We start from the raw sequence: 23,432 nt of genomic DNA, 5'->3' as shown, positions 1-23,432 counted from the left end.
AATACCGGCAATCTGTGGGCGCTAGGACCGCGTGTTGTCTGCGGCGGCCAGCTCTCTGTATTGCAGTTCGAACTGCAGTATAAGGAAATAAGCGCTGTTGGTGCTGGTTGCTTGTCTGCCGGGTTGAAGAAATCATGCAGTATTGTGCCTGGACCTTGTCTCCGCAGCAGGTGAGCTCCGAGCTCCGTATCCAGCGGCAGCAGGACTACAACGGCGCCGACCAACAACGGGAGATGGCATAGCCTTGCCGAGACACAGAAACGGACACACAACGCAGCAGGTGAGGGAGAGCAAGCCTGGTTCATATAGACGAGGTTCCTTGTCTAATTTAGGTATGATTTCTGGTTAACAGATGAATGACAAGTGTCACCGTCTGTATGCATAAATCAATATCTAATTTAGACATTATGGAACATCGTTATTTCTACATGTTCCATATATATATATATATATATATATATATATATATATATATATATATATATATATATAGTAATTTGAAGTCAATTAACACTCCCTATTGATTTTGTTTTTAATTTATGAAAACACGTAGTCGACACACTAATATTAATGGAGAACAGGTTGCTTATTAAAGATATATATATATATTTTAAATAGTCTATTAGTGTTACGTTTGAGTTTCCGTTGTGTGTGCAGTTTATTACTGTAACCGTTCCTCATTTCTGTTTTGCTCCTCTGAATAGTGTCATTAAACAGATCTATAACCAATGTGTGCAGTTGTTCGTTACTTTTTTTTTTTTTTTTTTTTTTTAGTGTAATTGTAATTGAACAAAACAGCCTTGTAATTGCAATTTCCGCACACGATTCTGCTGTCATTGCCATTCTAATGGAGCCCAGGTCTCATACTGACAGCAAGGTGCATTGCCCTAGTGCGTCACCAAGCCCCGAGCGTTCTGTTCTCTGTTCAATTAGATTGTACCCCGTGGCAAATGCCCAGCACTGAACTAGGAAGTTTTAATATTCTCCCATAGCTTGTCAAACTTCTGCACACCGTTTAACAACTACAGTATGTCTATAACCATCTTCACTTGCGTACTAAAATACACAGGATCAGTGACTGTTTATTGAATTGTGCAATAGTCTAGCTTATTGAGATGTGGCAGTACTGTCGAATGGAGTCTCCTCCAGATCTGCTGTACCTGGGTTGAGTGTTCCCCTCTCCTTCTTCCAGGTGATCTTCTATACAGACTTCAGGATCCATGAACTAGACCAGAAACAGAATCAACGAGATGTCAATCGTAAGTGCCCCCCCCCCTTTTCAAAGGTCTTTGGTTTATTTTCCTTTCAACGCTGCCTGATTATGCCATTCCTTTGCTAGAAAACAGATTGCAAGGGTTGATCCCGTTTCTCAGATTGTCTGAGAAATACAAACACAAGCTTTTGAGACTGCTCTTCGTCGGGTGTCAATGGGCATGTAAAGAACAGTCTTGTTTTACAGGTTGCATATCAGAAGAGTTGTCTGGTCCATCGGCCCTTGCTCCATACACTACAGAATTATTTCTGTATGCTAATAAAGTTATATATTCATTTACCTACACATCTGCTAAGTTTCATTTTTGTAGAGGTCCGTCTATGTGTAGCCTCGCTTTGAGTTCTGTAGTTGCCGTGGGGGCGGGTTGGGGTTCTATGTTTAACTCTATTTGTAACCCTGTCATCCTGACTCACTTCCTCGTGTCTTTCTCAATCCCTCCAGGCTGTCTAACTGTGCTGTTTACAGATAGCAAGCAGTGACAGCTCCTTGATATACAAGTCTGATCACCAGTTTCTGGGTCATTTCCTGGTTCTCAATTCCAATTCCAATTCCAATTCCTTTTTAAAATTCCAGTCCCTTCGAGGGATAACTGTGGTGATTTGTTCAGCTGCTTTCATTTGAAGCCAATTGAAGTGCTGAACAGTGACTTCGATTGAAGTAATTTGTTGCCACTGTGAGAAGCTCATTTTAATACTGCCAGTTGCAATTTTGATCAGTGATGTGTTGGGACTGATAAAAAGGGAATAGGATTTGGGAATTGATTTTAAAATGATTATTACCATCACTGATCTGTATCTGCTCTGTAATGCAATTGCAACCTGTGCCAGACTAATACAATCAAGGCAAACCAGGGTAGACTATGGTGAATGCATAGTATGGTGATGGGAAAAGCATGATAATCCATGGGAATCTTTTTTATAAGGGAAGAACAGATTCGAACAATATCTAGTTTAGACATTATGGAACATCGTTATTTCTACATGCTCTATGTATATACAATTAACACTCCCTATTGATTTTGTTTTTAATTTATGAAAACCCGTAGTCGACACACTAATATTTTAGATTTTGTTTTTTTTAAATAGTCTATTAGGGTTACGTTTGAGTTTCCGTTGTGTGTGCAGTTTATTACTGTAACCGTTCCTCATTTCTGTTTTGCCTCTACAAATTCGGAGGAAGCGTTTTCACAATATTCATGATGTGCAAACAGTCAATATAGAACGCTACAAATACCAGCATTTAGATATTTTACAGACTACTTCCTCTTCAAGTGCGTTTAAACAGGAAATAGGTGGGCAAGAGGTGCAGTGGGTTTGTGAAATGAACTTGACCCAGTTTGACAGTTCTGAGGTGAGCGAGCTACCAGGAACCAGACTGACACTGATGGTCTGAACGGTCTCCTCTCGCTCAGAATTTGTCTTCTTGCGTTCTTCAGTGAACAGAGTTTGATGGGCTTGACCTTGCAGAGATTAGTGCTCAAAAGAAAAAACCACTGCAAGATCACAAATCTGCTAAAAACATGTTTTTTGCGGTTTGTATGATAGTGTAACAGTGCCCACTGTCCCCCGCCGTCTGTTTAAAAAGTTCAGTCGGTCAGCAACCGAACTCCTGATCGAATATCTGACAGGTAATACTTGTTAAATAATGCATTGAGGAGGCTTTGTTATCCCAAGGCAAGAAGCAAACACACACATGGTATACATGTTATATAATATATGCATTGAGAGAACTTTATTAATTAAAAAAAGCAACTGCTAGTTTATAATATATATATATATATATATATATATATATATATATATATATATATATATATATATATATACAGATGGTGTGAGGCTTGGCACAGGACATGGTAGGATTTATCAATCAATCAGTGTTTAGCATGCAAAATAAAATACCATGGCAATCAATAATCTATTGAATCGATTAACTGTTGCACTTTCTTTCTCTCTTTCTCTCTCCTTTCTTTCTTTCTTTCTTTCTTTCTTTCTTTCTCGATTTCTTTTCTCCCCACCCCTTTAGAAAAGCTGGTTTCCAGGCACTCAGTGCATTGCCAAGTGTGACCACGCCAAGCCCAAGGCAGGGGAGCTGAGCTACCACAAGGGAGACATCCTGACCATTGTAGAAGCTGGCCTGGTAAGTACCCTGCCCTGCTGCTATGTAGACTGTGTCTTTACCCCGATCCGGACACCGCCCCACTGCACCTGGGCTTTTAAACACGAAGCCCGGGGGCAGAATCTGCCAGCTTACCCCTCCTTTAAAGGTCTCAAGATGCTAAATTTCAGTTCCGAAGTTTATTCCAAGACCATGGACCAGGAAAACGGAATGCCTTTTTTCAAATTCGAACATTCCAAGTGAAACAAGTGACGAAACGACTGTTTTGATAGACCCTGATCACTGCTTTTCAGAGACTCCGTGGAGAACAGCGATCCACACAAACCCAAGCAGCTGCTGCTTTGATTGGTTCACTTGGCGTGGCGAATTATCCCGATCAACACAGACGGCCCTCACCTAGATCCAAACAATGGAATAATCGCTTTGCGCAGCTCTGAAACTAAAGACTAAGGCTGGGTGTGTCCCGTGGCCTGTCTGGTGTGGTGCAGCAGGTTGTGTGGTCAGTCCTAATGTTGCGTTCTCTCTCAGGGCAAAGGGGTTTACCTGGCCCAGCACAACAAGACGGAGGAGAAGGGCACAGTGTCTGCCAGCTGCCTGCGGGAGAGGGAGGCTATCCGAGTGGACCCCAACCTCAGCCTCATGCCGTGAGTGCAGCACTGACACATAAATCATACGCGTTCACTGGAGAGGCTTGTGGGAAACTACAGCATTAGTTTCAATATGGGGTTTAACTCTTTCATGCAGGAGATACTGAAAATAGCTGGAAAAAAGTAGTTTTAAACACATAATATATTTATCATTGTAAACGATTTGAATTTTATTTCCATTGCTTTATATGGGGGGGGGTGGCGTCCTCATATGAGGTCACCATGCCCGAAAGGGTTAATAACATAAATATTGAATATGAAATACATTTCACTAAACTGAACTCTAGATTTTAAATGCATATTTTTATTTTATCAGTATGGTAAATGTTTACCTCTTTCAAAAAAAAGCTCCTCCTCACTCTCCTTCCTCTCTCTTCACACTCCTTCCCCTTTCTTCACACCCCTTCCTCTCTCCTCACTCTCCTTCCCCTCTCCTCACACCCCTCCCCTCTCCTCACACCCCTTCCCCCCCTCTCCTCACACCCCTCCCCCCTCCTCACCCTCCTCACACCCCTTCCCCTCTCCTCACACCCAGGTGGTTCCACGGGAAGATCTCTGGTCCGGAGGCTGTTCTCAAACTCGCACCCCCCGAGGACGGTCTGTTCCTGGTACGAGAGTCGATTCGTCACCCCGGGGACTATGTGCTGTGTGTCAGCTTCCAGAAAGAGGTCATCCACTACCGGGTCATCTACAAGGACAGCAAGCTGACCATTGACCACGTGCAGTACTTCTACAACCTCATTGACATGATCCAGGTACCACCACAGCACAAGCTTCTAGTGTCTGTCCTAAATCTGTTCCAGCAGTGAAAGCGTGACTTCATGTGAAAGCTGTAGTTTAAAGTGTGTTTCAAAGAAGCGCTGCAGGGATGGAAATAAGACTCCCATTGCTTGGCAGTTTTATCCAATTCTAGTTTTATTGGTTTAATCAGACACACCTGAGCTTGTTACCTATGGACTGTGCCTTCTGAAGCTTGTATTAAAACCTGAAATGGGTGAACCTGCTGTGCAACAGGAGTCTTATTTCCATCTCTGCTCTGCGTCAGATGTTTCAGAGAAACCCCAATGCAGAAAGTGTGAAACCGGCAACAGAATGATTAGAAATTACAAAAGCTACTCAGAAGCAGCAATAACAGGTGTGAGTGACCACAGCAGAATGGAAACTTCTCGCTTCCCTTGAGATAACAAAGTCTGCTTTAACCCAAGGCCACGTACCAGTGTAAATCTATATCCTTTGTAATGCGAACGAAAACTTATCAAGAATCCTTTCTCTGTGTCTTCCACGTGGATCTAACAGTATTTTGCAATGAGGAACTTATTTGCACAGGCTCGGTCACTCTTGGCAGCAGTTCCCTGTTACGCTCTGACCTGAGGTTATCATACTGTGGTGCAGCAGTCATGAATCACGTCGCATACAACTGCTTCCTGAGTTGCAAATAGCAACCCTGCGTTTCTCACTCGGATGAAACAGAAAGATATTTTTAGAATGCTACTGCTTTAAAACCATAATTGCCAGCAATGAAGTGAGTTTAGTTGACAATCTGTTTAGAGCACATAGTCCTTTTCAGAGCCTCATTCTGCATCTGCGCATGCAACGAAATGAACAAAGTGAATTCACTGTCCTCTGTGCTGATGTATTGGTTATACCGCCACCTTGAGCTTAAAGACTTCATAGCATCTCCGATTTCCAGTACGTTCTGTATGGGCCTCTGTTTCTGCTGTGATCGTAATTTGCCATGCTTACTGTTCTTGTGTGAGGTGGGGAAGCATTTTCACGTTGCGCCGCACACTAAAGCCCATTAAATCCTGCGCAGCGTTGATATGTTTCCCCACAATCAGCCTGCCTGGAGTAGTCTTTTCAGAAGCATTAGTAAGCATGTCAAGTAATGATCCAGGCAGAAAAAAAGCCCTTAAGCCCTTAATATCATGCTGAACAGGGTGTTTACGGGTAAGAAGCTAACTATTTGGGAACTTGCAGATGGTGTGAAGTAGCCCATTGAAGTGGAAAGTGTCAAAATTGATTGAACAGTTTGACACTGGGCTGTGTGTTCACTGGACTGTGTTGGTTTCAGTCTTACATGAAGGAGAAGGGAGCGATCGCCACCACTCTGCAGAAACCCAGACAGAAAGAGGGCACCAAGTCAGCCGCGGAGGAGCTTTCCAAAGGTGGGCTTTTCAGTCCCGTAACACACTGAAACATTTCAGAAACCTCTCTCTGTTTGCAAAAGATCCTGTTGATGATGGTTTGTCCTTAACTCTCTGCAGCGGGGTGGCTGCTGGACATTGAGAAACTGACCCTGGGAGAGAGTATCGGAGAGGGAGAGTTTGGAGGTCAGTGCTGTGTGTGTTGAGGGGGGGGGGGGGGAATCCATGCCCTCCATGCCCTCCTAGAGTACAGAATAGTACATTTCTATGCAACATGTAAATGGGAGTCGATGCAAAGTCGTGTGTATGCAATTAAACTTTTACAAATAAAATTCCTTCCAAATCAAGCAGGGGTTGCCTACACAGACGCTATTCTTCTTGTGACCACTAGGTGGTGCCATAACCTCATCAAAATACATTTTAAGGACGCATTACAAGTTATACCTACATCAGCTTTAAATAGCTCCGATCTCATTGACTGTCATCCATAAAATAAAAAAAAATAAAATAAATAGAAGGAACAATGTCAGTTTCAGGAAATACCTTTGTATGGCCCAGCGGCCAGAGAGACATCATTTACATCTCCTGTTGAATTCCGTCTGATTAGAGCTGCAGCAGGGCAGGCAGGTGTGTTGACCGGTTCTGTGCTCTCTGTCGCCCCCAGCTGTTTTTGAAGGGGAGTACATGGGCCAGAAGGTGGCTGTGAAGAACATCAAGTGTGATGTCACCGCCCAGGCCTTTCTGGAGGAAACCGCGGTCATGACGTAAGTGTTCCTGGGTCTGTCTGCGTACCATTATGTACTGTAGGGACTCTGAAAGCGGTGTTGTGTTTTCCTGCTGTGGATTTCTATAGAGAGCAATGACAATATAAATGCAATAGGATTTCATCAGACCAGGCACTGCAGGCAGGTGGGCGGCTCCTCCCTGCAGGTTATCTCTAATTCAGTGTAAAGGAGTGTTATTGATTCCAGTATTCAAAGGTTGCACGCACACGCACACGCACATAAGCATGATCATTTATACACAGTGATGCATCTACAGACATCGGAGTGATCAGTTACCTTATTCTGAGAGAAGCTCTCGGGTACGGTGGAGGTCTGTTGTCAGGAGAGGTTTCAGGTAGCTGTCTCACTCGCACTCTGTCTTATATATATTGCCTAAATCTGTGTGTGTGAAGCTGAACTTTGTTTGCACTCTGTTCTCTTGACAGTACCAGTTTCATGGCGTGTCAGCAATATTGTTTCAGCCTCAGAACATCTTTTGCACAAGGTCACATGTTCCCCACTTTGTTCCTCCTAATGTTTGTTTAACCCTTTGCCTTACATAAGGTTTTGGCTGGATCGTCCTATCAGCCCACACAATTGTCTGTAGCTGTGGCCAATAGTTTTGCATCACCTGCAATTTTGGGATTGAATTTAAAAAAAGCTATGAACATAATTTAGATCCTTTTATTTAATCACGTAATCAAAGAAACTACAAAATGATATCGCAAAAGTCTACCAGAAGCCAAAATAGTAGCACAGTATATTTCGTGTTAAATTTTGAAATGTCACGTCTTTCAATCAGTTTTTTCGTTAAGTATATGGAAAACTACAAAGCGCTGGGTGTGTAATTCAATATGTTAACTTTAGCAGGTTTCATTCGGCTTTATGATGCAAAATGAGTTCATTCAATAGGGTGATGCGAAACCTTTGGCCGTAGCTGTGCACAGCACAATGTAGAAATGCATGTTGTGAATATACCTCCGTCTCTCTCAGGAAGCTGCAGCACAGTAACCTGGTGCGCTTGCTTGGGGTGATCCTGCACAACGGGCTGCACATCGTCACCGAGTTCATGGCCAAGGTGGGTCCCCTGCTCTTCCTGTGCATGGAGGGTTACAGGTCGCTCATTCATTTGCTGCCTCCTAAAGCATGCGTCTGTTATTTCAGGGGAACCTGGTGAACTTCCTGCGCTCTCGGGGGCGCTCGCTCATCAACGCTCGCCAGCTGCTCCGCTTCGCACTGTAAGTCTCACCCGGCTCTCAGTCATGCCAAAGTGTCAGCATGCACACTAACAGAGAGCCCAGTCAGATCCATGCACACTAACAGAGAGCCCAGTCAGATCCATGCACACTAACAGAGAGCCCAGTCAGATCCATGCACACTAACAGAGAGCCCAGTCAGATCCATGCACACTAACAGAGAGCCCAGTCAGATCCATGCACACTAACGGAGAGCCCAGTCAGATCCATGCACACTAACAGAGAGCCCAGTCAGATCCATGCACACTAACAGAGAGCCCAGTCAGATCCATGCACACTAACAGAGAGCCCAGTCAGATCCATGCACACTAACAGAGAGCCCAGTCAGATCCATGCACACTAACAGAGAGCCCAGTCAGATCCAAGACTTGAAATAAACATGTCTATGCTGACGAAGGCACTTGACACTTGTTTTGCTTTAGAGTTGGGACTGAGGGTTCTGAAGTTCTGAATGGCTTGTTAAAGTGACATGGTCTTGCTCTCTCTCTCTCTCTCTCTCTCTCTCTCTCTCTCTCTCTCTCTCTCTCTCTCTCTCTCTCTCTCTCTCCTCTGTTCCGCCGGTAGTGATGTGTGTGAGGGGATGGAGTATCTGGAGTCCAAGAAGTTTATCCATCGCGACCTGGCTGCACGCAACATCCTGGTGTCCAGCGACAACGTGGCCAAGGTCAGCGACTTTGGCCTGGCCCAGGTGGACCCCAAATCCACGGACAACGCCAAACTGCCGGTCAAATGGACCGCCCCCGAGGCGCTGAAGAAAGATGTGAGAGAGAGAGGGGGGTGGGGGGGCTTTCATTGCAATACAATACAGTACAATTTAATATTGCACCCTTTAAACCAATGCCTCACTACTGACTTCCTGATATCATTTTGGCTTGAATTCCACAGGAAGGGGCATAAAGACTAAAGGATGCCCCAGATGATCTTAACTGGCTTTCTGTAATCACCAGTAGATCGGGAGCGAAAATAATTGGGCCCGCTGGATTAAAAGAAGGTTTTATAACAGACAGCACTAGAATGCTGAGGCCTGATTTGCTCTGCATCCTCTTTTTAGTTGTATTATTATTATTTTTTTGGAGACTGAATCTAGGCTCGGGGGATTGTTCGGAGTTGTGTGTTTTCTGTTTGATGTGTCGCGCCCTGTCATTTCCTCCAGTTCTGCTCCATTATCATCTCTTGTTACTCTCCTGGCTGTCTAGCCGGGCTAGTCCTGTACCTGGCCCCTGATAATCTGGGATTCCTGGGCTAATTACAGCCTTCGGGACACAAAGGGGACAGACTGGGGAGTGGGCCGCTCGCTGCGCCCCACTTTTCACTGGGAGGGGCTGGCCTGCTAATTGTAGAGGAGACAGGCTGCTGGATTTGGGACCCCTTGCTGCGCCCAATGCAGTCAGAGAGGCCAGCATGGTAATTACAGTAGAGGCAGACAGCGCTGGGGACATTAGTAACCCAATCTCTAGGCAAAGAGAGATCACTTTACAGCCTTAACCCTATAAATGCCGAGGTCTTTTTTAGCTGCCGGACAGCTTGTCTGCTGGATGATAAAGTTTATAAACCCGCTGATGTCATTCCACTGTCTTTAGAGGTTGTTAATAAGGACCACTACAGTATATCACAGTGTGGTTTTATATAGAGTTAATGGACTGGGGGTATTCTGGTCCGTCACTATTGGGATCATTACATTTCCCCTCCATCAGTCTCTGTACTTAAAGCAATTTCCTAATCCCTGATCCACATTGCGTTAATGTTTTCAAAACATAGCTATGATTGAAGAGAATCGCACATTCTTTATATGCAACAGCAGCAGGGATGGAAATAAGACTCCTATTGCATAGCAGTTTGCCCCATTCCGGGTTTTAATACAAGCTTCATTAGCCACACTGTGTATATACTAACAAGCTCAGGTGTGTCCTATTAAACTGACAACGGATCAAACTTCTATGCAATGGGAGTCTTATTTCCATCCCTGCAGCAGCGTGAATAGGGTAGAAGTAAGGTATATAGATTTATAGAAGTTACGCTTGGAATGTGGAATGCGTGGGTTGTGCAGGAAGTGTGTTTCTGATGTTCGGATTGCATGCTCAGTCCCTGCCAGTGATCCACCCCACACTGCAGTTCTCCGACTGTCTTTTGTTCCCGCAGCAAAAGTTCTCGACTCGCTCGGACGTCTGGAGCTACGGTGTCCTGCTCTGGGAGACCTTCTCCTACGGCAGGCAGCCGTACCCCAAGATGGTGAGTCTGGATCCAGGGGTACCAACTCGCTCAGTAGAGAGGGTTAATAAAACTAGAGCAACGTTCCTCAGGGATGGAAATAAGACTCCCATTCCGCAGCCGTTTCATCCACTCCTGGTTTGTGTAATAATCACCTGTGATGACTGCGGGCGAGGTGTGGTGTGAACCTACAGCGCTCCTCTACTTGCCTTGAATTGGGTCACAACCCCCCCCCCCCCGCCCCCCCCACCCCCAAATAAGATGTTTGAGTAAGAGCACTGTGCTTAGCGCTGCCTATCATGTTGCAGTGTAAAGGATCTTACAGTAGGGGGTGCTGAGGGACAGCTGTAATAGTTTTGCTACCTCAAGCTTTATGATATCTCTAATATAACTGTTATCATTAGTATAAAGTCTCTCCCTGTATGTTTAAACCCTGTAAAAGACTAACCCTAACCCCTAGCTGTCTCTCCCCCACTCCCCAGACCCTGAAGGAGGTGAAGGAGAAGGTAGAGAAGGGCTATCGCATGGAGGCTCCGGAGGACTGCCCCCCTGCCGTGTACGCCCTGATGCGGAGCTGCTGGGAGAACGATCCCGGGAAGCGGCCGTCCTTCCGCAAGCTGAGAGAGAAGCTGGAGAAGGAGCACCGAAGCTGGGAACCCACGCCAGGCAGCTGAGCCAGCCAGAGGACACACACACCGCTCCACCAAGAGAGAGACTTCTCCCGTGCAGCCTAGCACCAGACTCCCATTGCACAACGCTTTCAAGAAGCGCTGATCAGTTTTCAAATCCATTTTATTGCCTCTTTTATTAGCACTAGCAATATTACCACTGGTCCCCCTTTTCATTATGTTGAAAATCTGGCAGAGCTGCAGACAGACGGACCACGCTGTTCACCTGGAGCAGAAAGACAGGCCAGTCTCAAACTGTGCTAGATTCTTTTAAACACTTGGAACGTTGTCTGAGAGCCGTTCCTTGTTCTCAAGACCACTGTACCACACCGCTTACACCTTATCCTATGTGCTGTGTTTTCATAACGGACACCGATACAGTGAACATTGTGATGGTGAGTGAGATTGTTGCTGGCACGCCTAACAGTAATTTTTTTTTCAACAATTTTGAGCGTTGAAAAATGAAACGAATTACCCTAAATGCAATTCTTCTATGGTCCCTAACCCGAACCCTAATGTTATTATTATTATTTTTTTTAACTATGGAATATGCAGCGCTCTGGATGAAAAGCTACTGCTGGTTCGTTCTTGTGCTGTAGTTCAAACTGCAGTTAGACCCTGTGAACTGCAGCTGTAGCACCTTGAATCCAGCAGTGTTATCTAGATGTGAAGTATACCCTGAATTAAAATGTAAAAAAACAAGTTAAGAACCAAGAGATTGCCAGCAGCGGTGGCGAGGCAGTAATGATGGGAATAAAGCTAAAAAGAGGTAAGAGAATGGATGTGAAAGCATCGGTCAGCACTCCAGGGCTTCACCACGGTCTTCATTGGTCACACCTGAGCTTAGATGCATCACAGAGGCACAGGGGTCACTAGAACGGCCTTTCTGCCTCCCGCAAGGCAGTGTGCTCTTTGGTTTAGGGCAGGAGCTCAGGGAGTCGGTGTCTTTGTGTGTAGATCGGAAAACTCAAAGGCTTCTTACCGGGCTGGGAGAGAGTGGAACACTTATGAATGTATAAACTTTTCAAACACTGTGAGCTTCTGTTATTCAGGATGGGATGCACTGCATGGGGGCCTGTATTGTACAGACTATATATATATATTTATCAACTATGTGAAAGTTAAATGTCTGTACATAGTGACAAAATCAAAAATAAACTTCAGTTGTTTAAATGCAAGTGCTGTTTCTAATACACAATACATATAAGGCAAAGCCGGCGTGAAACTATATACTGGAGTATTGAAAATATATGCCCTGATATTTCACAAGGTTCTGTTTCCAGTCTTGTCTATTCTATTCTGGTTGAAACGTTGGACTCTTTGCAGTCTAAAATTGAAAACCTGCTTTTCTAGAATTGGTTGTAGCTGGAGTGTATTGCACATGTAAGCGATCTCGTTTTGCTTTCGATTTTGGACAGCACTCTGGGATGCCATGGTGTGAAGGGCGCTATATCAAAATCCACGTGTGTTGTATTGTATTGATAAAGGATTGCCGGGAAGTGTTGATTGAATTTTTCACAGAAGGGGAAGAGACTCAGTGCTTGAAGGGTTTCTGAGAAGGCTGTATCCAGCACGAGACAAGTTTGAAAAATCAATTCCCGTCCGAACGCCCTCCTGGGAACCGTCTAAGACACAGCTGATCGTGGATTAGAGCCGAGATCACTCATATCTTCCAGTCAAATCATTGCCCTGCAATATGGCCAGGGACTAGAGGCTTCATGTGCAAAATCTTGAATGTTATTGCTGATGTAAGAAAGGGATTAAGGAGGAGATGACATATGGCTTGGGCGTTTGTGGACATTATTATTATTATTTTATTGCAACTTATTTGAGCAATTCATGGATATGGCAGATGGAAAAGTATTTGCTGTAGATTAATGAAACGGTAAACAGCAGGATAGAGGATGTTTCTTTAGGGAGGGAGGGGGCATCACTGAGGGACTGGGAGGAAGAAGACTGGAAGGCAGTGTGGTTTAGGGGGACAGGATTAATGGTATCAAGGTCCACCACTATATTAAGAATCCCTGCGAGAGGAGGCTGCAGGGATGCAAATAAGACTCCCATTGCATAGCTGGTTGACCCATTCCAGGTTTTACTATGAGTTTAATAAGACACACCTGAGCTTGTTACCTGTACACTGTAACTGATCAAGCTGGTAGTAAAACCTGGAATGGGTGAAATTGCTATGCAACAGGAGTCTTATTTCCATCCCTGAGGCTGTATGAGTTTTCCAATCAGCTGCCACTGAAGTGACGTGGAGCAGGAAGCAATGTGACTTTGTTTTTTAAATACAGAGAGCTGCAGAATCGTGCAGGGGCTTGCCACAGGAATCTGCGGGTCACACACTTTAAGCTCTTGAAGCTCGTTCGATCCTGTTGCCCCGCGGGACTGCAGCAGGTTGAAACGCTCATTCAGACAGGAGAAGACAAGCCTGAGAGATGCAGAGATGGATTGCTCCTGCATTTTCCGGAGCCCCTATTGGATTAGCCGAAATATATATATATTAAAGGATTTGAGAGAAATAGCATTTGCTTTCTTAAGAGGAAAAGATGTTGCAGCTTATTGCTCAAGGGGGCGAGGGATTGTAAAAGGCAAATATTAATCAGGGCCAGAGTCACTAGAGTGGGTCTGTTTAAGGTTATTGGACCAAATAAGGACGCAGCGCATGTATGACTTCACTGGACTACGCCTTATAAATGTTCACCACAGTATTTCTGCAGTTCTACGATGCTTTTCCCTTTGTTATAGTATGTGTTTAGCATAGTTTACCCTGGTTTGTCATGTTTTTTTAACATACTCTACCATACCTTGCTATTCTTTACAATGCTTACCTATACTTTACCATACTTTCATTGTGCTTTCCTACACTTTCCATGCCTTTACTACAGGGGTACTTTTATAAGGGACCTCACAAGGACCACATTACCTTGTCTCTAACCGCTAGGCCACGCTGCCTCCCAGTCCCTCGGCTTGAACCATTAGGCCACACCACCGTCAGCATGATGCCTTTGTCTAGCTATCTGATCCAGTTATTATCATCCACTGAACGAAGTGACCTTGTTATGTACAGCATTCATTTTTGGTTTTATTTCATTTTTTCTGCATGGTTATTATTTTCTCTGTACTAAAATGATATATAACAATACAAACAAAATCACCTTTGTCTTCTAAAAGCAACCCCATTCCAATGATTAAATAATCCTACAGTACGGAGATTTTTTTTCCTTTCTCTCCCCCTTGAAAGGATTACTGTCCTGTAGTAAGAAGCTAAGAACAAATATCTGAAATTGCTTACATATAGCTTACAACAGCAGTCACCTAGCCCTGTGGATGTTACTGCAGCGAGGATGGAATAAACCAGCCTGTGCACTGATTGGGAACTGAGATTAGTAATGCACGGGGGGGGGGGGGGGGGGGGGGTGTTACACTGTAATCTGGGCTGTCTCCATTCCAGATCCCCAGCGTGATTGAGCTTCCATTCTAATCCCAGCACATTACTCCATCGCATCACCTCTACACCAGTAGCAATGGAGCGGGGGAGGGAAATGAAAGCAGCCATTGATATTATACACATGGAAACGGTGTCTAGGGTTTTGCCTACAAAAAAATATTTACAGTGGCAATTGTTACAGCTTCATTCAATCTGCTGTATTTGTGGAAATGAATGGGTCAATTGCAGCTTTCTTCATCTGTGCAATTTCTGCCCTTTTAAAGTCATTTTTCCTTCTTTGCATCCATTAATGTGAGCGTCTCAATGTGACCATAATACCATGAGACAGGGATGGTATTAAGACTTCCATTGCACAGCAGTGTGATCCATTCCTGGGACTAGGAGTTTAACGAGACACACCTGAGCTTGTTCCCTATACTCTGTGGCTAATCAAGCTGGAATGGGTAAATCGGCTGTGCAATAGGAGTCTTATTTCCATCCCTGTGAGATGTGGGAAATATTTTAAAAGATAAGATACGGCTGGTACACAGAGCATTTTACAACACAGGTGCATTAAGTTCCATTGCCTAAAAATGAAATATGTGGATTACTTCTAAACCAAGCAGTCGCTCATTTGGTATAGAGATTGACACCTAGGTTATGGATAGATGGACATAAATGAAATACAGATTTTAGGAAGCTAATTAACACAACATAAAGCAGGGCGACAATATATATTGATCAATATGTGATCTTCACAAGGCTGACAGCGTGTGATGGTGTCGCAGTTCTAGGAAAATAGTTTCTTCTTAACACTCCTCTGACCTATATGTCTACACTAACCCTGAAGCTCTTACTGTGTGGAAATCTCCTTAACCGTTGAGACTAATAATGCAGCGAGAGGAGCAGGTGAAGGACTGTGGGCTATGGGGTGAAGAGGCAGACATGTGGTCTTACTAAGCAGGCTGTAATACCCATTGTATAAAAGGCAGGTTTCTGCAATGGTATCTACCAGGACTGGTACAAAACTCAATGCCAGATGAGGCTTGGCAATCACCAAGGCAGAAATATATTTCGGGTGGGGCCACACAATGACTCACAGGAACAGCATTGCTCCATGGGAAAGACTGCAAGCCACACCAACCGCTGTGTCTCCTGTTCGTCATTTAATCATTGCTGTAATACAGGAAGCTGACTGTCAAATGGGCAATCAGTGCTTCACCCCCTTGTCATTCCTAGAGGTTTATTTGAAGAGTGGATGGATTCAGGGATACCAAGATGTTTACACAGTAAGCAATCGTTGTGAGTGGGGTACACTGGGCAGCAGTAATGATATCTGAGGACTGGTGCTCTTATTCCCTAAGACTATGACCTTGTTGTGCGCCAGTAAGGTACTCAGCATGGACTCATCATTAATACAAAGGCGGCTTTGGGTCTGTGCCAACTGAGCCTAGGCTACCGGCCACTGGCAGCCAGGCAGAGCGTCTAATGCAGGGAGCATTTATCCAACAGCAAGCTGAGAAGCGAGAAACAATCCAGACTTATACAATTAGAACGCAAGCTGCTCTTTTCACACCTGTTAGGCCGGCTATTTTTAACTTCCCCCTGACCTGCAGACAACGATGACGACCGAAGAAAAACCTCCAAATACTGAGCTCTGAAATATTCTTACTAGACCTCAGTATGCTCCTTCAGTGCCGAGCCCAGCCACACAAACAGGCAAGCGGCTCACCCACCTCCATTGTGTCATAACACCAGAATGCTTTTGCATGAAGTCACTCTCGCTCTAACTTTACAGATATTGCCTTCAAGTGCTGGTACTTTATACTATTGCCATTTTCGATGCTACAGTTTCTCAGGGAACATGCCACTCCCCTGAGTTGCCTCCCGGATAGTAAGGGATAAGCGAGGGCCTATTAGCTCTCTGGACCAAGGTGAAGGCAGCCAGCTGAGAAGGGCTGCTTGAGTTAAGCTCTTTAGCCTCTTTTTTTTTCTCAAGCCTCACCGACACCCAGCTCCAGTAACCTTGAAACACACCACAGCCAAGGCGTAAACACAAACGAGCGTGCCTGTCTCTAAAAACACAGTCGCACACGCCACGTTTGATTTGTAGTTTCTTTTGCTTTCTGCTGTTAAAGACCCCTCCAGCTCCCCCACCCCCCGGTCCCCAAGCTCACTCCGCCATGTCGTTCCTGCTGAAGGCGATGATCGGAAATCCGATGAAGAACATGGCCGGAGGAGCGGCGGAGGAGGAGGAGAAGAAGAAGGAGGAAGGCGATGGGAAGGAGACCCCGCAGTCTAAAGGAATGACCCGTGAGGAGTTTGAGGAGTACCAGAGGCAGCTGGTGGAGGAAAAGTGAGTCTGCGGGCCAGTTTGCAAGTGGCACTTTATAGGAATAATAGCTTGGAATAAGTTTGCCAGGAATTGAGGGTGACTTTTGTAGGAGAACATTTTAGAAATATATACAGTTCTGTAAACATGTAAATTGTTACCAAACTGTGTCCTCTTCCAAATGCAAAAATACTGTCAAAATAACTGCACTGGGTTTGTATATATAAGCAACTTTAAACAACTAACAAGAAGCATTTTGTAAATCTGATCCACAATGTATAAACTATAGTCTATTTTGAAAAGATCCTACAAAAAATAATTCATAATATAGGGCCTGATTTACAAAGAGTTAGAGTTAGACATTTGATTATTTTTTATGTTTCCAAATCATTAATAATGTTCTGCCTGTCACCTTCGTTCTTTCTTAATAGTTTCGTAGCTCTGGGGCTTAGTAAATGTCGTCCGCTCACCTATAGATGTCATTAGAGTGGGAGGGGGCTGTATTTATCCAACAGGGGGCCAGTAAATGCATAGTGATTAACTATTCTTTCATTAACACTTTGGAAATGTGTCTCTAAGTGTTACACAACAGGTCTGTTAATATATGCACAAACAAAAACTCACACTCAGAAATGGATCTTGTTCAATATGTTTTCAATTATTATTATTATTATTATTATTATTATTATTATTATTATTATTATTTAGTTATTTAGCAGGTGTTTTTATCCAAAGTGACTTACAGATACTAGGGGTTGAACTATGCATCAACAACTGCTGCTGCTGCAGAGTCTCTAACAACAGGACCTTGGTTTTACGTCTCATCCGAAGGCATGCATTCATGAATTGGTGATAGCAGCTATGGTAGTTAATGGGGCATCTTGATTCTCCAGGTCGGAGCTTGATTTCTGCTACAGATGCTAGTTTCAGGCACTGGGAGAGACTGGTGAGAGCAGCTGTCTGGACTGCACTCTGGAAGTGAAGCTGCCTCTGGTAATGCAGTGACTTCACACAGCTGATGCAATGGTAATGCAGGGGTGCTGGAAATTAAACATGGTAGACAGGCTTCCTTATTCGAGTTGTCATCTTCACTATTGCACCCAGATAACCAGGGTTGCAATGCTATATTTGATGCATCGACAGACACAATAATTGAGGCACGGATCAGGGGTACTACTCACAAATGGAGATTAGATAAAGGGGCATTCAGATCAGAAAATAGGAGGCACTTTTTTACACAGAGAATTGTGAGGGTCTGGAACCAACTCCCCAGTAATGTTGTTGAAGCTGACACCCTGGGATCCTTCAAGAAGCTGCTTGATGAGATTGTGGGATCAATAAGCTACTAACAACCAAACAAGCAAGATTGGCTGAATGGCCTCCTCTCGTTTGTAAACTTTCTTATGTTCTTATGTTCTTACTGGTCTTGAAAACTTGTTTGTATTTAGTACAGCATGTTGAAGCTCTGCACCCTTGAAGTTAATTTCCTGGCAGGGTTGATGTCAAGATCAGAAGTCATGTGGGGTGAATGTCACTGTGAAGAAGGGTTTAGTGTGAAAGACGCAATTAAGAGATTGAGGAGATTGAGAGCTGCGATCGCAGGGTATGAAGGGATTTATCAGAAAAACGTGACCTCTCCTGCACTAGGCCACTGAGTGATGTCTCATTTGTTGCCTGGGATGTGTGCCATAGAGATGGATGAGACCATCTCACTTACAAAGCCATCCCAGTCAACACAGCAGGAACACACAAGCATCATCTATCACACAACGCAATGATAAAGTCAGCTTACTGTAATTCAGCAGTGATTCAATGACTAACAGGAGACTGTGGCTTGCAGCCTTTCCATGTTATAACTATGAGTCACGTGCTTGTGTGACTCTTCCTTGGTTCAAGCAAAGCACGGGACGAGATTAAAACAGTTCCCCAGCGGAATTTCTAAGAATTCCCTTTTACTAGAACATAACAAGGTACAACATACTGAATTAATTTATTGAAGTCATTTGGGGCAATATGAATGCACACTAACAAGGGAGCACTGTATATGTGTATGTATGTATGTATGGTACTTTTCTAACCTAGCTCTCTCTCAGCTATGTAGTGGTCTGTTCTTACTCTGGGAGTCACTGGCACAGCTGTAGCCTGTCGCAGTGTTTTGGGTTTAAAGAGGTAAGCACTGCAATCAGATCTGTGTCACGTCCGGGGGACACCAGGCCACAGAGACAGGGATTAAAGGGTAATAAGCCAGAAGCACCAGTATGCACTGCAAAACCAGTGGAGCAATGCAACACCTTCACAAAGGGCACTAAACACTGCATAACTACGTGCAGGATCGCGCAGAATCACTCTGAAAACCCGCGTGCATGAAAGTATTCATGCAATCCAATGACATCCTTTATAAAAACTTCCCATAGTACAAGCATAGCAAGGTGTAATACAGCAGTCTGAATGTGTTAAGTGCCCGTTTGGAAGAGCTTTGACCTCCTTTTTCTCCACGTGGGGGGGGGGGGGGAGTATAAAGACAGATAACAGTCTGATGATTTTAAAGTTTCAGTGATGTACTCTGACTCCCGCCCTGCCTGCTCCACAGGATCGAGAGAGACAAGCAGTTTGCCCAGAAGAAGGCTGAGAGAGCCAGTCTGAGAATTCTCATGAGGGACAAACACCGACTGCCACAGGTACGCACTTGCCCAGCCGGGATTTGAAGCTCCTGCTAACAAGCCCCTTTCTTTAACCACTGGACCCCCAAAGCCATTAGAGACGAATGCTAATAATGACGATGCTGTGTTTGCAGTGCCTAGCAACCATATCTAAATGAATGTGAGATAGCTGAAGGGGATGTGAAACCACTGTGCCGTGTCTCAGGAAAATACATGTTGGATTACAGAAACGGTCAGCCGTGTTCTGAGGAAATAGAGTGAAGGGCTGTCAAACAGGCTGCAAGCTGGAATAAAGGGCCTTTAGCTCACACAGCGGTGTAGTGAGAGGGTATGTAACAAGTTAGGAACAGGTTAGAGAGCAGCAGTAGGAGATCCATCAGTCCCAGTGTCCTCCACTCTCTGACTGGCTGGACTTAATCCCAGGTAATTTATATCCCAAACCCAAGGAAATGTGTTTGTGAGAATGAGAGAGTCTGTGTGCTCTCCTGACCTGTCCGCCCCCTCTCTCTCTCCCTCAGAGTGAGAAGGATGACGCTCAGATTCAGATAGTGGGTGGAGACGTGGATCTGCCCGAAGACCTCGCCAAGATGGTGGAGCAGGATGAGGAAGAGGAGGAGGTCAACGACAGCCTGCTGGGAAAGATCCAGAACATGGACTTCGAAGTCATCAAGACCAAAGCACAGACCACACTGACCGAGATGAAAGAGGCGGCCGAGGAGAAGTGCGCTGTCATGTGACCAGCAGAGAGACAGACAGACAGACTCACTGGCTGCTCTCCCCATCTGGACTGTGCATTCAGCCGCTGAACAATCACTGCACAGCACCAATCTGTGTTATTCCCTCCCCAAGGTGACAGGTTCAACAGTACACTATGTAAGTCATGTCCCTAGCTCAGGGGTAGCCAAGGGGTTGGTTCTTCCAGTCCTGGTCTTTGTTCCAACCCTGTTCTAAATTGTTGAATTGAGCCAATTAAAACTCCATCCATCCAGACCCTGCAGTAGTTCATGATCTCATTTTACCTGTTAAACCTGGAGTGGAATGAGCCTCCAGGACCGTGATTGGACACTGACCCAGCCAATCAGGCAATACTTTCCTATTTTACTGTTTACAAGAACATCCCTGTGAAACCATATCATGAAATATATAAACCGGTCGCAGGTTTTGTATTTTATTTGATTGATTTAGCCCGGAAATACCTGTTGAGACGACATATCATTTCAAAAACATATACAGTGTCCAGTGGAGAATTTCATGTAGTTTTAGAAGCTTAACCCATTGTCTTGCATGCATCTTATAAGCAGGGGTGGAAATGTGAATTAGGTGGCACAGACACAGACTGTACGTTGTAATAAAGAGACAATGCTAGATTGTTAATCATTAGTCTGGTGTTCAGTTAAGAACATGATTGGTCAATGCTTCAACTACAACAGACCATGTTTTTGTTTATAAATATGTATTTAAGATTTGCATTGAACATTAGACAGCGCTCACAGAGACAGACCCTGGAGCTTTTAGACAGTTTGTAGTTCAGTGATTGCTCTTACAGTATATACAGGGTGATTAAAAAGTGACTGGGCATAGTTGACACCCACTCACCTACGTAATTGCCCTGATTCCCGCAGTACATCAAATCTACCGCTAGGGGGAACTCTGGTGATTCTATAGTGACCTTTTTATTAAAACAAGGCAATTTTTCTTATTTGCTAGAAAGTCACAGAATAGTTTTTTTTTTTCCGGCTTCAGAAGTCACGTCAAACTATACCCTTTAATTATTGAAGCATTTTAGCATTGTAAACCAAGGCTGGATTTTTTAGAGCACTTTACAGCACTGGGGAATGGATTGCATGAATCACCCATCTGCAGTTATTTTGGGATTAAAAATAGGTGGTTGATGTCATGCAGTGGCACTCCTTGGTGCTGTAAAATGCTCTAAAATATCCTTCTGTAGGTTGTACCGGCAGGGAATAGGTTGATCAAATCACCTACTTAATAAAAAAAAACTAAATGGACAGTTTTATGTGCCCCAGAATAATCACAATTCTAAAAAAAAAAAAAAAAAAAATTGAAAAAGAAAAAGGCAAGGGAAGCCCCGAAGGAGATTAAAATCGGAACATCTTAGAATTATTATTCTTATGAATTGCTTCTTTGTATCTTGTGATTCCTTCCATGTAATCCAGCACCAGAGGGAACTGACAGAAGGAAGCGATCAGACAAGGCTGAGGATAATAAAATATGTATTTTGTAATTCGGATTGATGCAACTGTTCCAGGAGAGAAATTGCAATGCTCTATCTTTCTGTGAAATTAACCCTGTGTGTGCTCTGGTGTCATCTGCTATACCTAGAGCTTGTCAAAGCGCACTAAAGCATAGGACAACTTGCAACATTGGACAGGTGAAAACTGGTTCACTACATTGCTGATATTATTATTATCAGTAGTAATTTACCTTGATTGTGATTTTAGTAGTTGTTTTTTTTGTCAGTACTGTTTGCCTCAATTCTAGTGAGATTTCATAGAAGAGCATGAAGTTTGTTTAAAAACTTGTATGTTTTTCACAGGTTATAATATCACAACAAAGCAGAGTCACTGTCAGCCTACTCTGAACAGGGACATGTGTTTTCTCACAAATAAAATGATGCTAATTTTCTTATTTGTACAATGAGCTGCACGAAACAGGGTTTAAAAGGGTTTAACGCTTGAACAGTTTCACGGGACAGTCAAGCGAAGGTTTTTTTTGGGGGGAGGGGGGGTTTGATTGACAAGTGTGGTGACTAATCGTCAGATTAAGAGGCAAAATACGTCAATGTTTCCTGGAGATTCAGATGGCTTAATGAAGTTAAGAGTATCGGATTAAATAAGGAAAATAGACTTTTCCAATTACTCTCCAACACAGACAAGCAACGAAAAAGAAAAATGCATTCCCCCTCTCTCTCTCTCTCGCTCCTTCTCTTTCTCTACCTCTCTCTCCCTCTCTCCCTCTCTCTAACAACCTTTTTTTTATTTTTCCCACTGTAGATATTTGCCAGTGACACATGAAAATAATCAGATTTTTTGGATGGTGTCTATGCAAAAGAAACCCCACCACTCATAAAGTTGGGCTAGCTGGCTAGGCAAGCATGCTGCAGCATTGCAAAAACAATGAAACCTGCCATTTATGTGACCTCAAACCAGGTCCCAAACCAGTATGTCACTAGAAAAACACTCAGGGGTTTGCAACAGTCATATTCTCCTTCTGCTCTTATAACAGTTTCCCATAGTAAAAGTGTAGTAAAATGTAATACAGTGAGGTATGGTAATGCATAGTAAAAAGCATGGCAAACCAGGGTAAACTATGGTAAATGCATAGTATAAGCATGGGGGAAGAAACATGGTTAAATTGCAATACAGCCTATTCTCCAGGCGAGTCAAACATACCAGCCTAATGAAAGATTACCACACATTTGTGAGAAGTGTTGCCCACAAGCACATTGTTTAAATGCATTTAATTTTCTCCTGGAGATATACCTAATTCAATTTGCGGGACAACAAGATTACTCAAGTTCACTGGCAGCCTGAATCAACCAAACCAGGGAAGAGAAAACCAGCACAGTCACAGCATTCATACATACAGCAGCACCTGGGCACAGCCAGGGCTCAGTTCTGTGGATTCCAAAAGCATTCCCTCGAGATTCCAAACGGATTCCAAAAGCATTCCATCGGGATTCCAAACGGATTCCTAAAGCATTCCCTCAGGATTCCAAACGGATTCCTAAAGCATTCCCTCAGGATTCCAAACAGATTCCTAAGGGATTCTTTTTACACTTTCGCCACAGAGATGAAAACACTGATTATATCTCTAACGAGGACAGTGACTTATTGGCTGTTACTGTATAAAAACCCATCTGGAGTTAGCAAGGGGTCTTTAATAGGGAGAGCCCAGTCCATATAGCTATG

At 43.9% G+C, this 23,432-nt stretch overlaps 2 protein-coding genes across 5 annotated transcripts; both read left to right on the top strand.

Annotated features, from left to right (window-relative positions):
* Nucleotides 1–57: 57 nt before the first annotated feature.
* Nucleotides 58–20,051, top strand: LOC117401440 (megakaryocyte-associated tyrosine-protein kinase-like). 4 transcript variants are annotated; one of them, XR_009319952.1, is made up of 15 exons: nt 63–280; nt 1,193–1,259; nt 3,299–3,412; nt 3,920–4,035; nt 4,574–4,793; nt 6,110–6,203; nt 6,303–6,368; nt 6,847–6,946; nt 7,940–8,024; nt 8,111–8,184; nt 8,767–8,962; nt 10,342–10,431; nt 10,893–11,473; nt 19,431–19,518; nt 20,019–20,051. XR_009319952.1 is itself a non-coding variant. In XM_034911617.2 (13 exons), the coding sequence occupies exons 2-13, from the start codon at nt 1,251–1,253 to the stop codon at nt 11,082–11,084; spliced, it is 1,356 nt and encodes a 451-aa protein (XP_034767508.2). In that variant the 5' UTR covers nt 63–280; nt 1,193–1,250; the 3' UTR covers nt 11,085–12,256. The 4 variants fall into 4 exon arrangements, 2 of the variants coding, with proteins under 2 accessions (XP_058871149.1, XP_034767508.2); XR_009319953.1 differs by lacking the exons at nt 10,893–11,473; nt 19,431–19,518; nt 20,019–20,051 and adding an exon at nt 9,088–9,606 and having other exon boundaries at nt 58–280; XM_034911617.2 differs by lacking the exons at nt 19,431–19,518; nt 20,019–20,051 and having other exon boundaries at nt 10,893–12,256.
* LOC117401441 (complexin-4) lies at nt 16,448–22,136 on the top strand. The gene is made up of 3 exons (XM_059015170.1): nt 16,448–16,864; nt 19,431–19,518; nt 20,019–22,136. Exons 1-3 carry the CDS (start codon nt 16,692–16,694, stop codon nt 20,235–20,237), a joined length of 480 nt encoding a protein of 159 aa, XP_058871153.1. The 5' UTR covers nt 16,448–16,691; the 3' UTR covers nt 20,238–22,136.
* Nucleotides 22,137–23,432: the final 1,296 nt, after the last annotated feature.

The sequence above is a fragment of the Acipenser ruthenus genome, chromosome 49 (genome assembly GCF_902713425.1).
Source record: "Acipenser ruthenus chromosome 49, fAciRut3.2 maternal haplotype, whole genome shotgun sequence".
Classification (NCBI taxonomy): domain Eukaryota; kingdom Metazoa; phylum Chordata; class Actinopteri; order Acipenseriformes; family Acipenseridae; genus Acipenser; species Acipenser ruthenus.
This window is presented reverse-complemented; position numbering and strand designations above follow the sequence as displayed.

What these genes read in the sequence shown, in the direction of transcription:
- LOC117401440 (XM_034911617.2), top strand. An exon ending in TCACCGAGTTCATGGCCAAG is followed by an intron (nt 8,025 to 8,110) that starts GTGGGTCCCCTG and finishes CTGTTATTTCAG; the next exon opens with GGGAACCTGGTGAACTTCCT. An exon ending in CAGCTGCTCCGCTTCGCACT is followed by an intron (nt 8,185 to 8,766) that starts GTAAGTCTCACC and finishes TTCCGCCGGTAG; the next exon opens with TGATGTGTGTGAGGGGATGG.
- LOC117401441 (XM_059015170.1), top strand. Translation starts at nt 16,692, where the DNA reads ATGTCGTTCCTGCTGAAGGCGATGATCGGAAATCCGATGAAGAACATG. An exon ending in AGGCAGCTGGTGGAGGAAAA is followed by an intron (nt 16,865 to 19,430) that starts GTGAGTCTGCGG and finishes CCTGCTCCACAG; the next exon opens with GATCGAGAGAGACAAGCAGT. An exon ending in ACAAACACCGACTGCCACAG is followed by an intron (nt 19,519 to 20,018) that starts GTACGCACTTGC and finishes TCTCTCCCTCAG; the next exon opens with AGTGAGAAGGATGACGCTCA.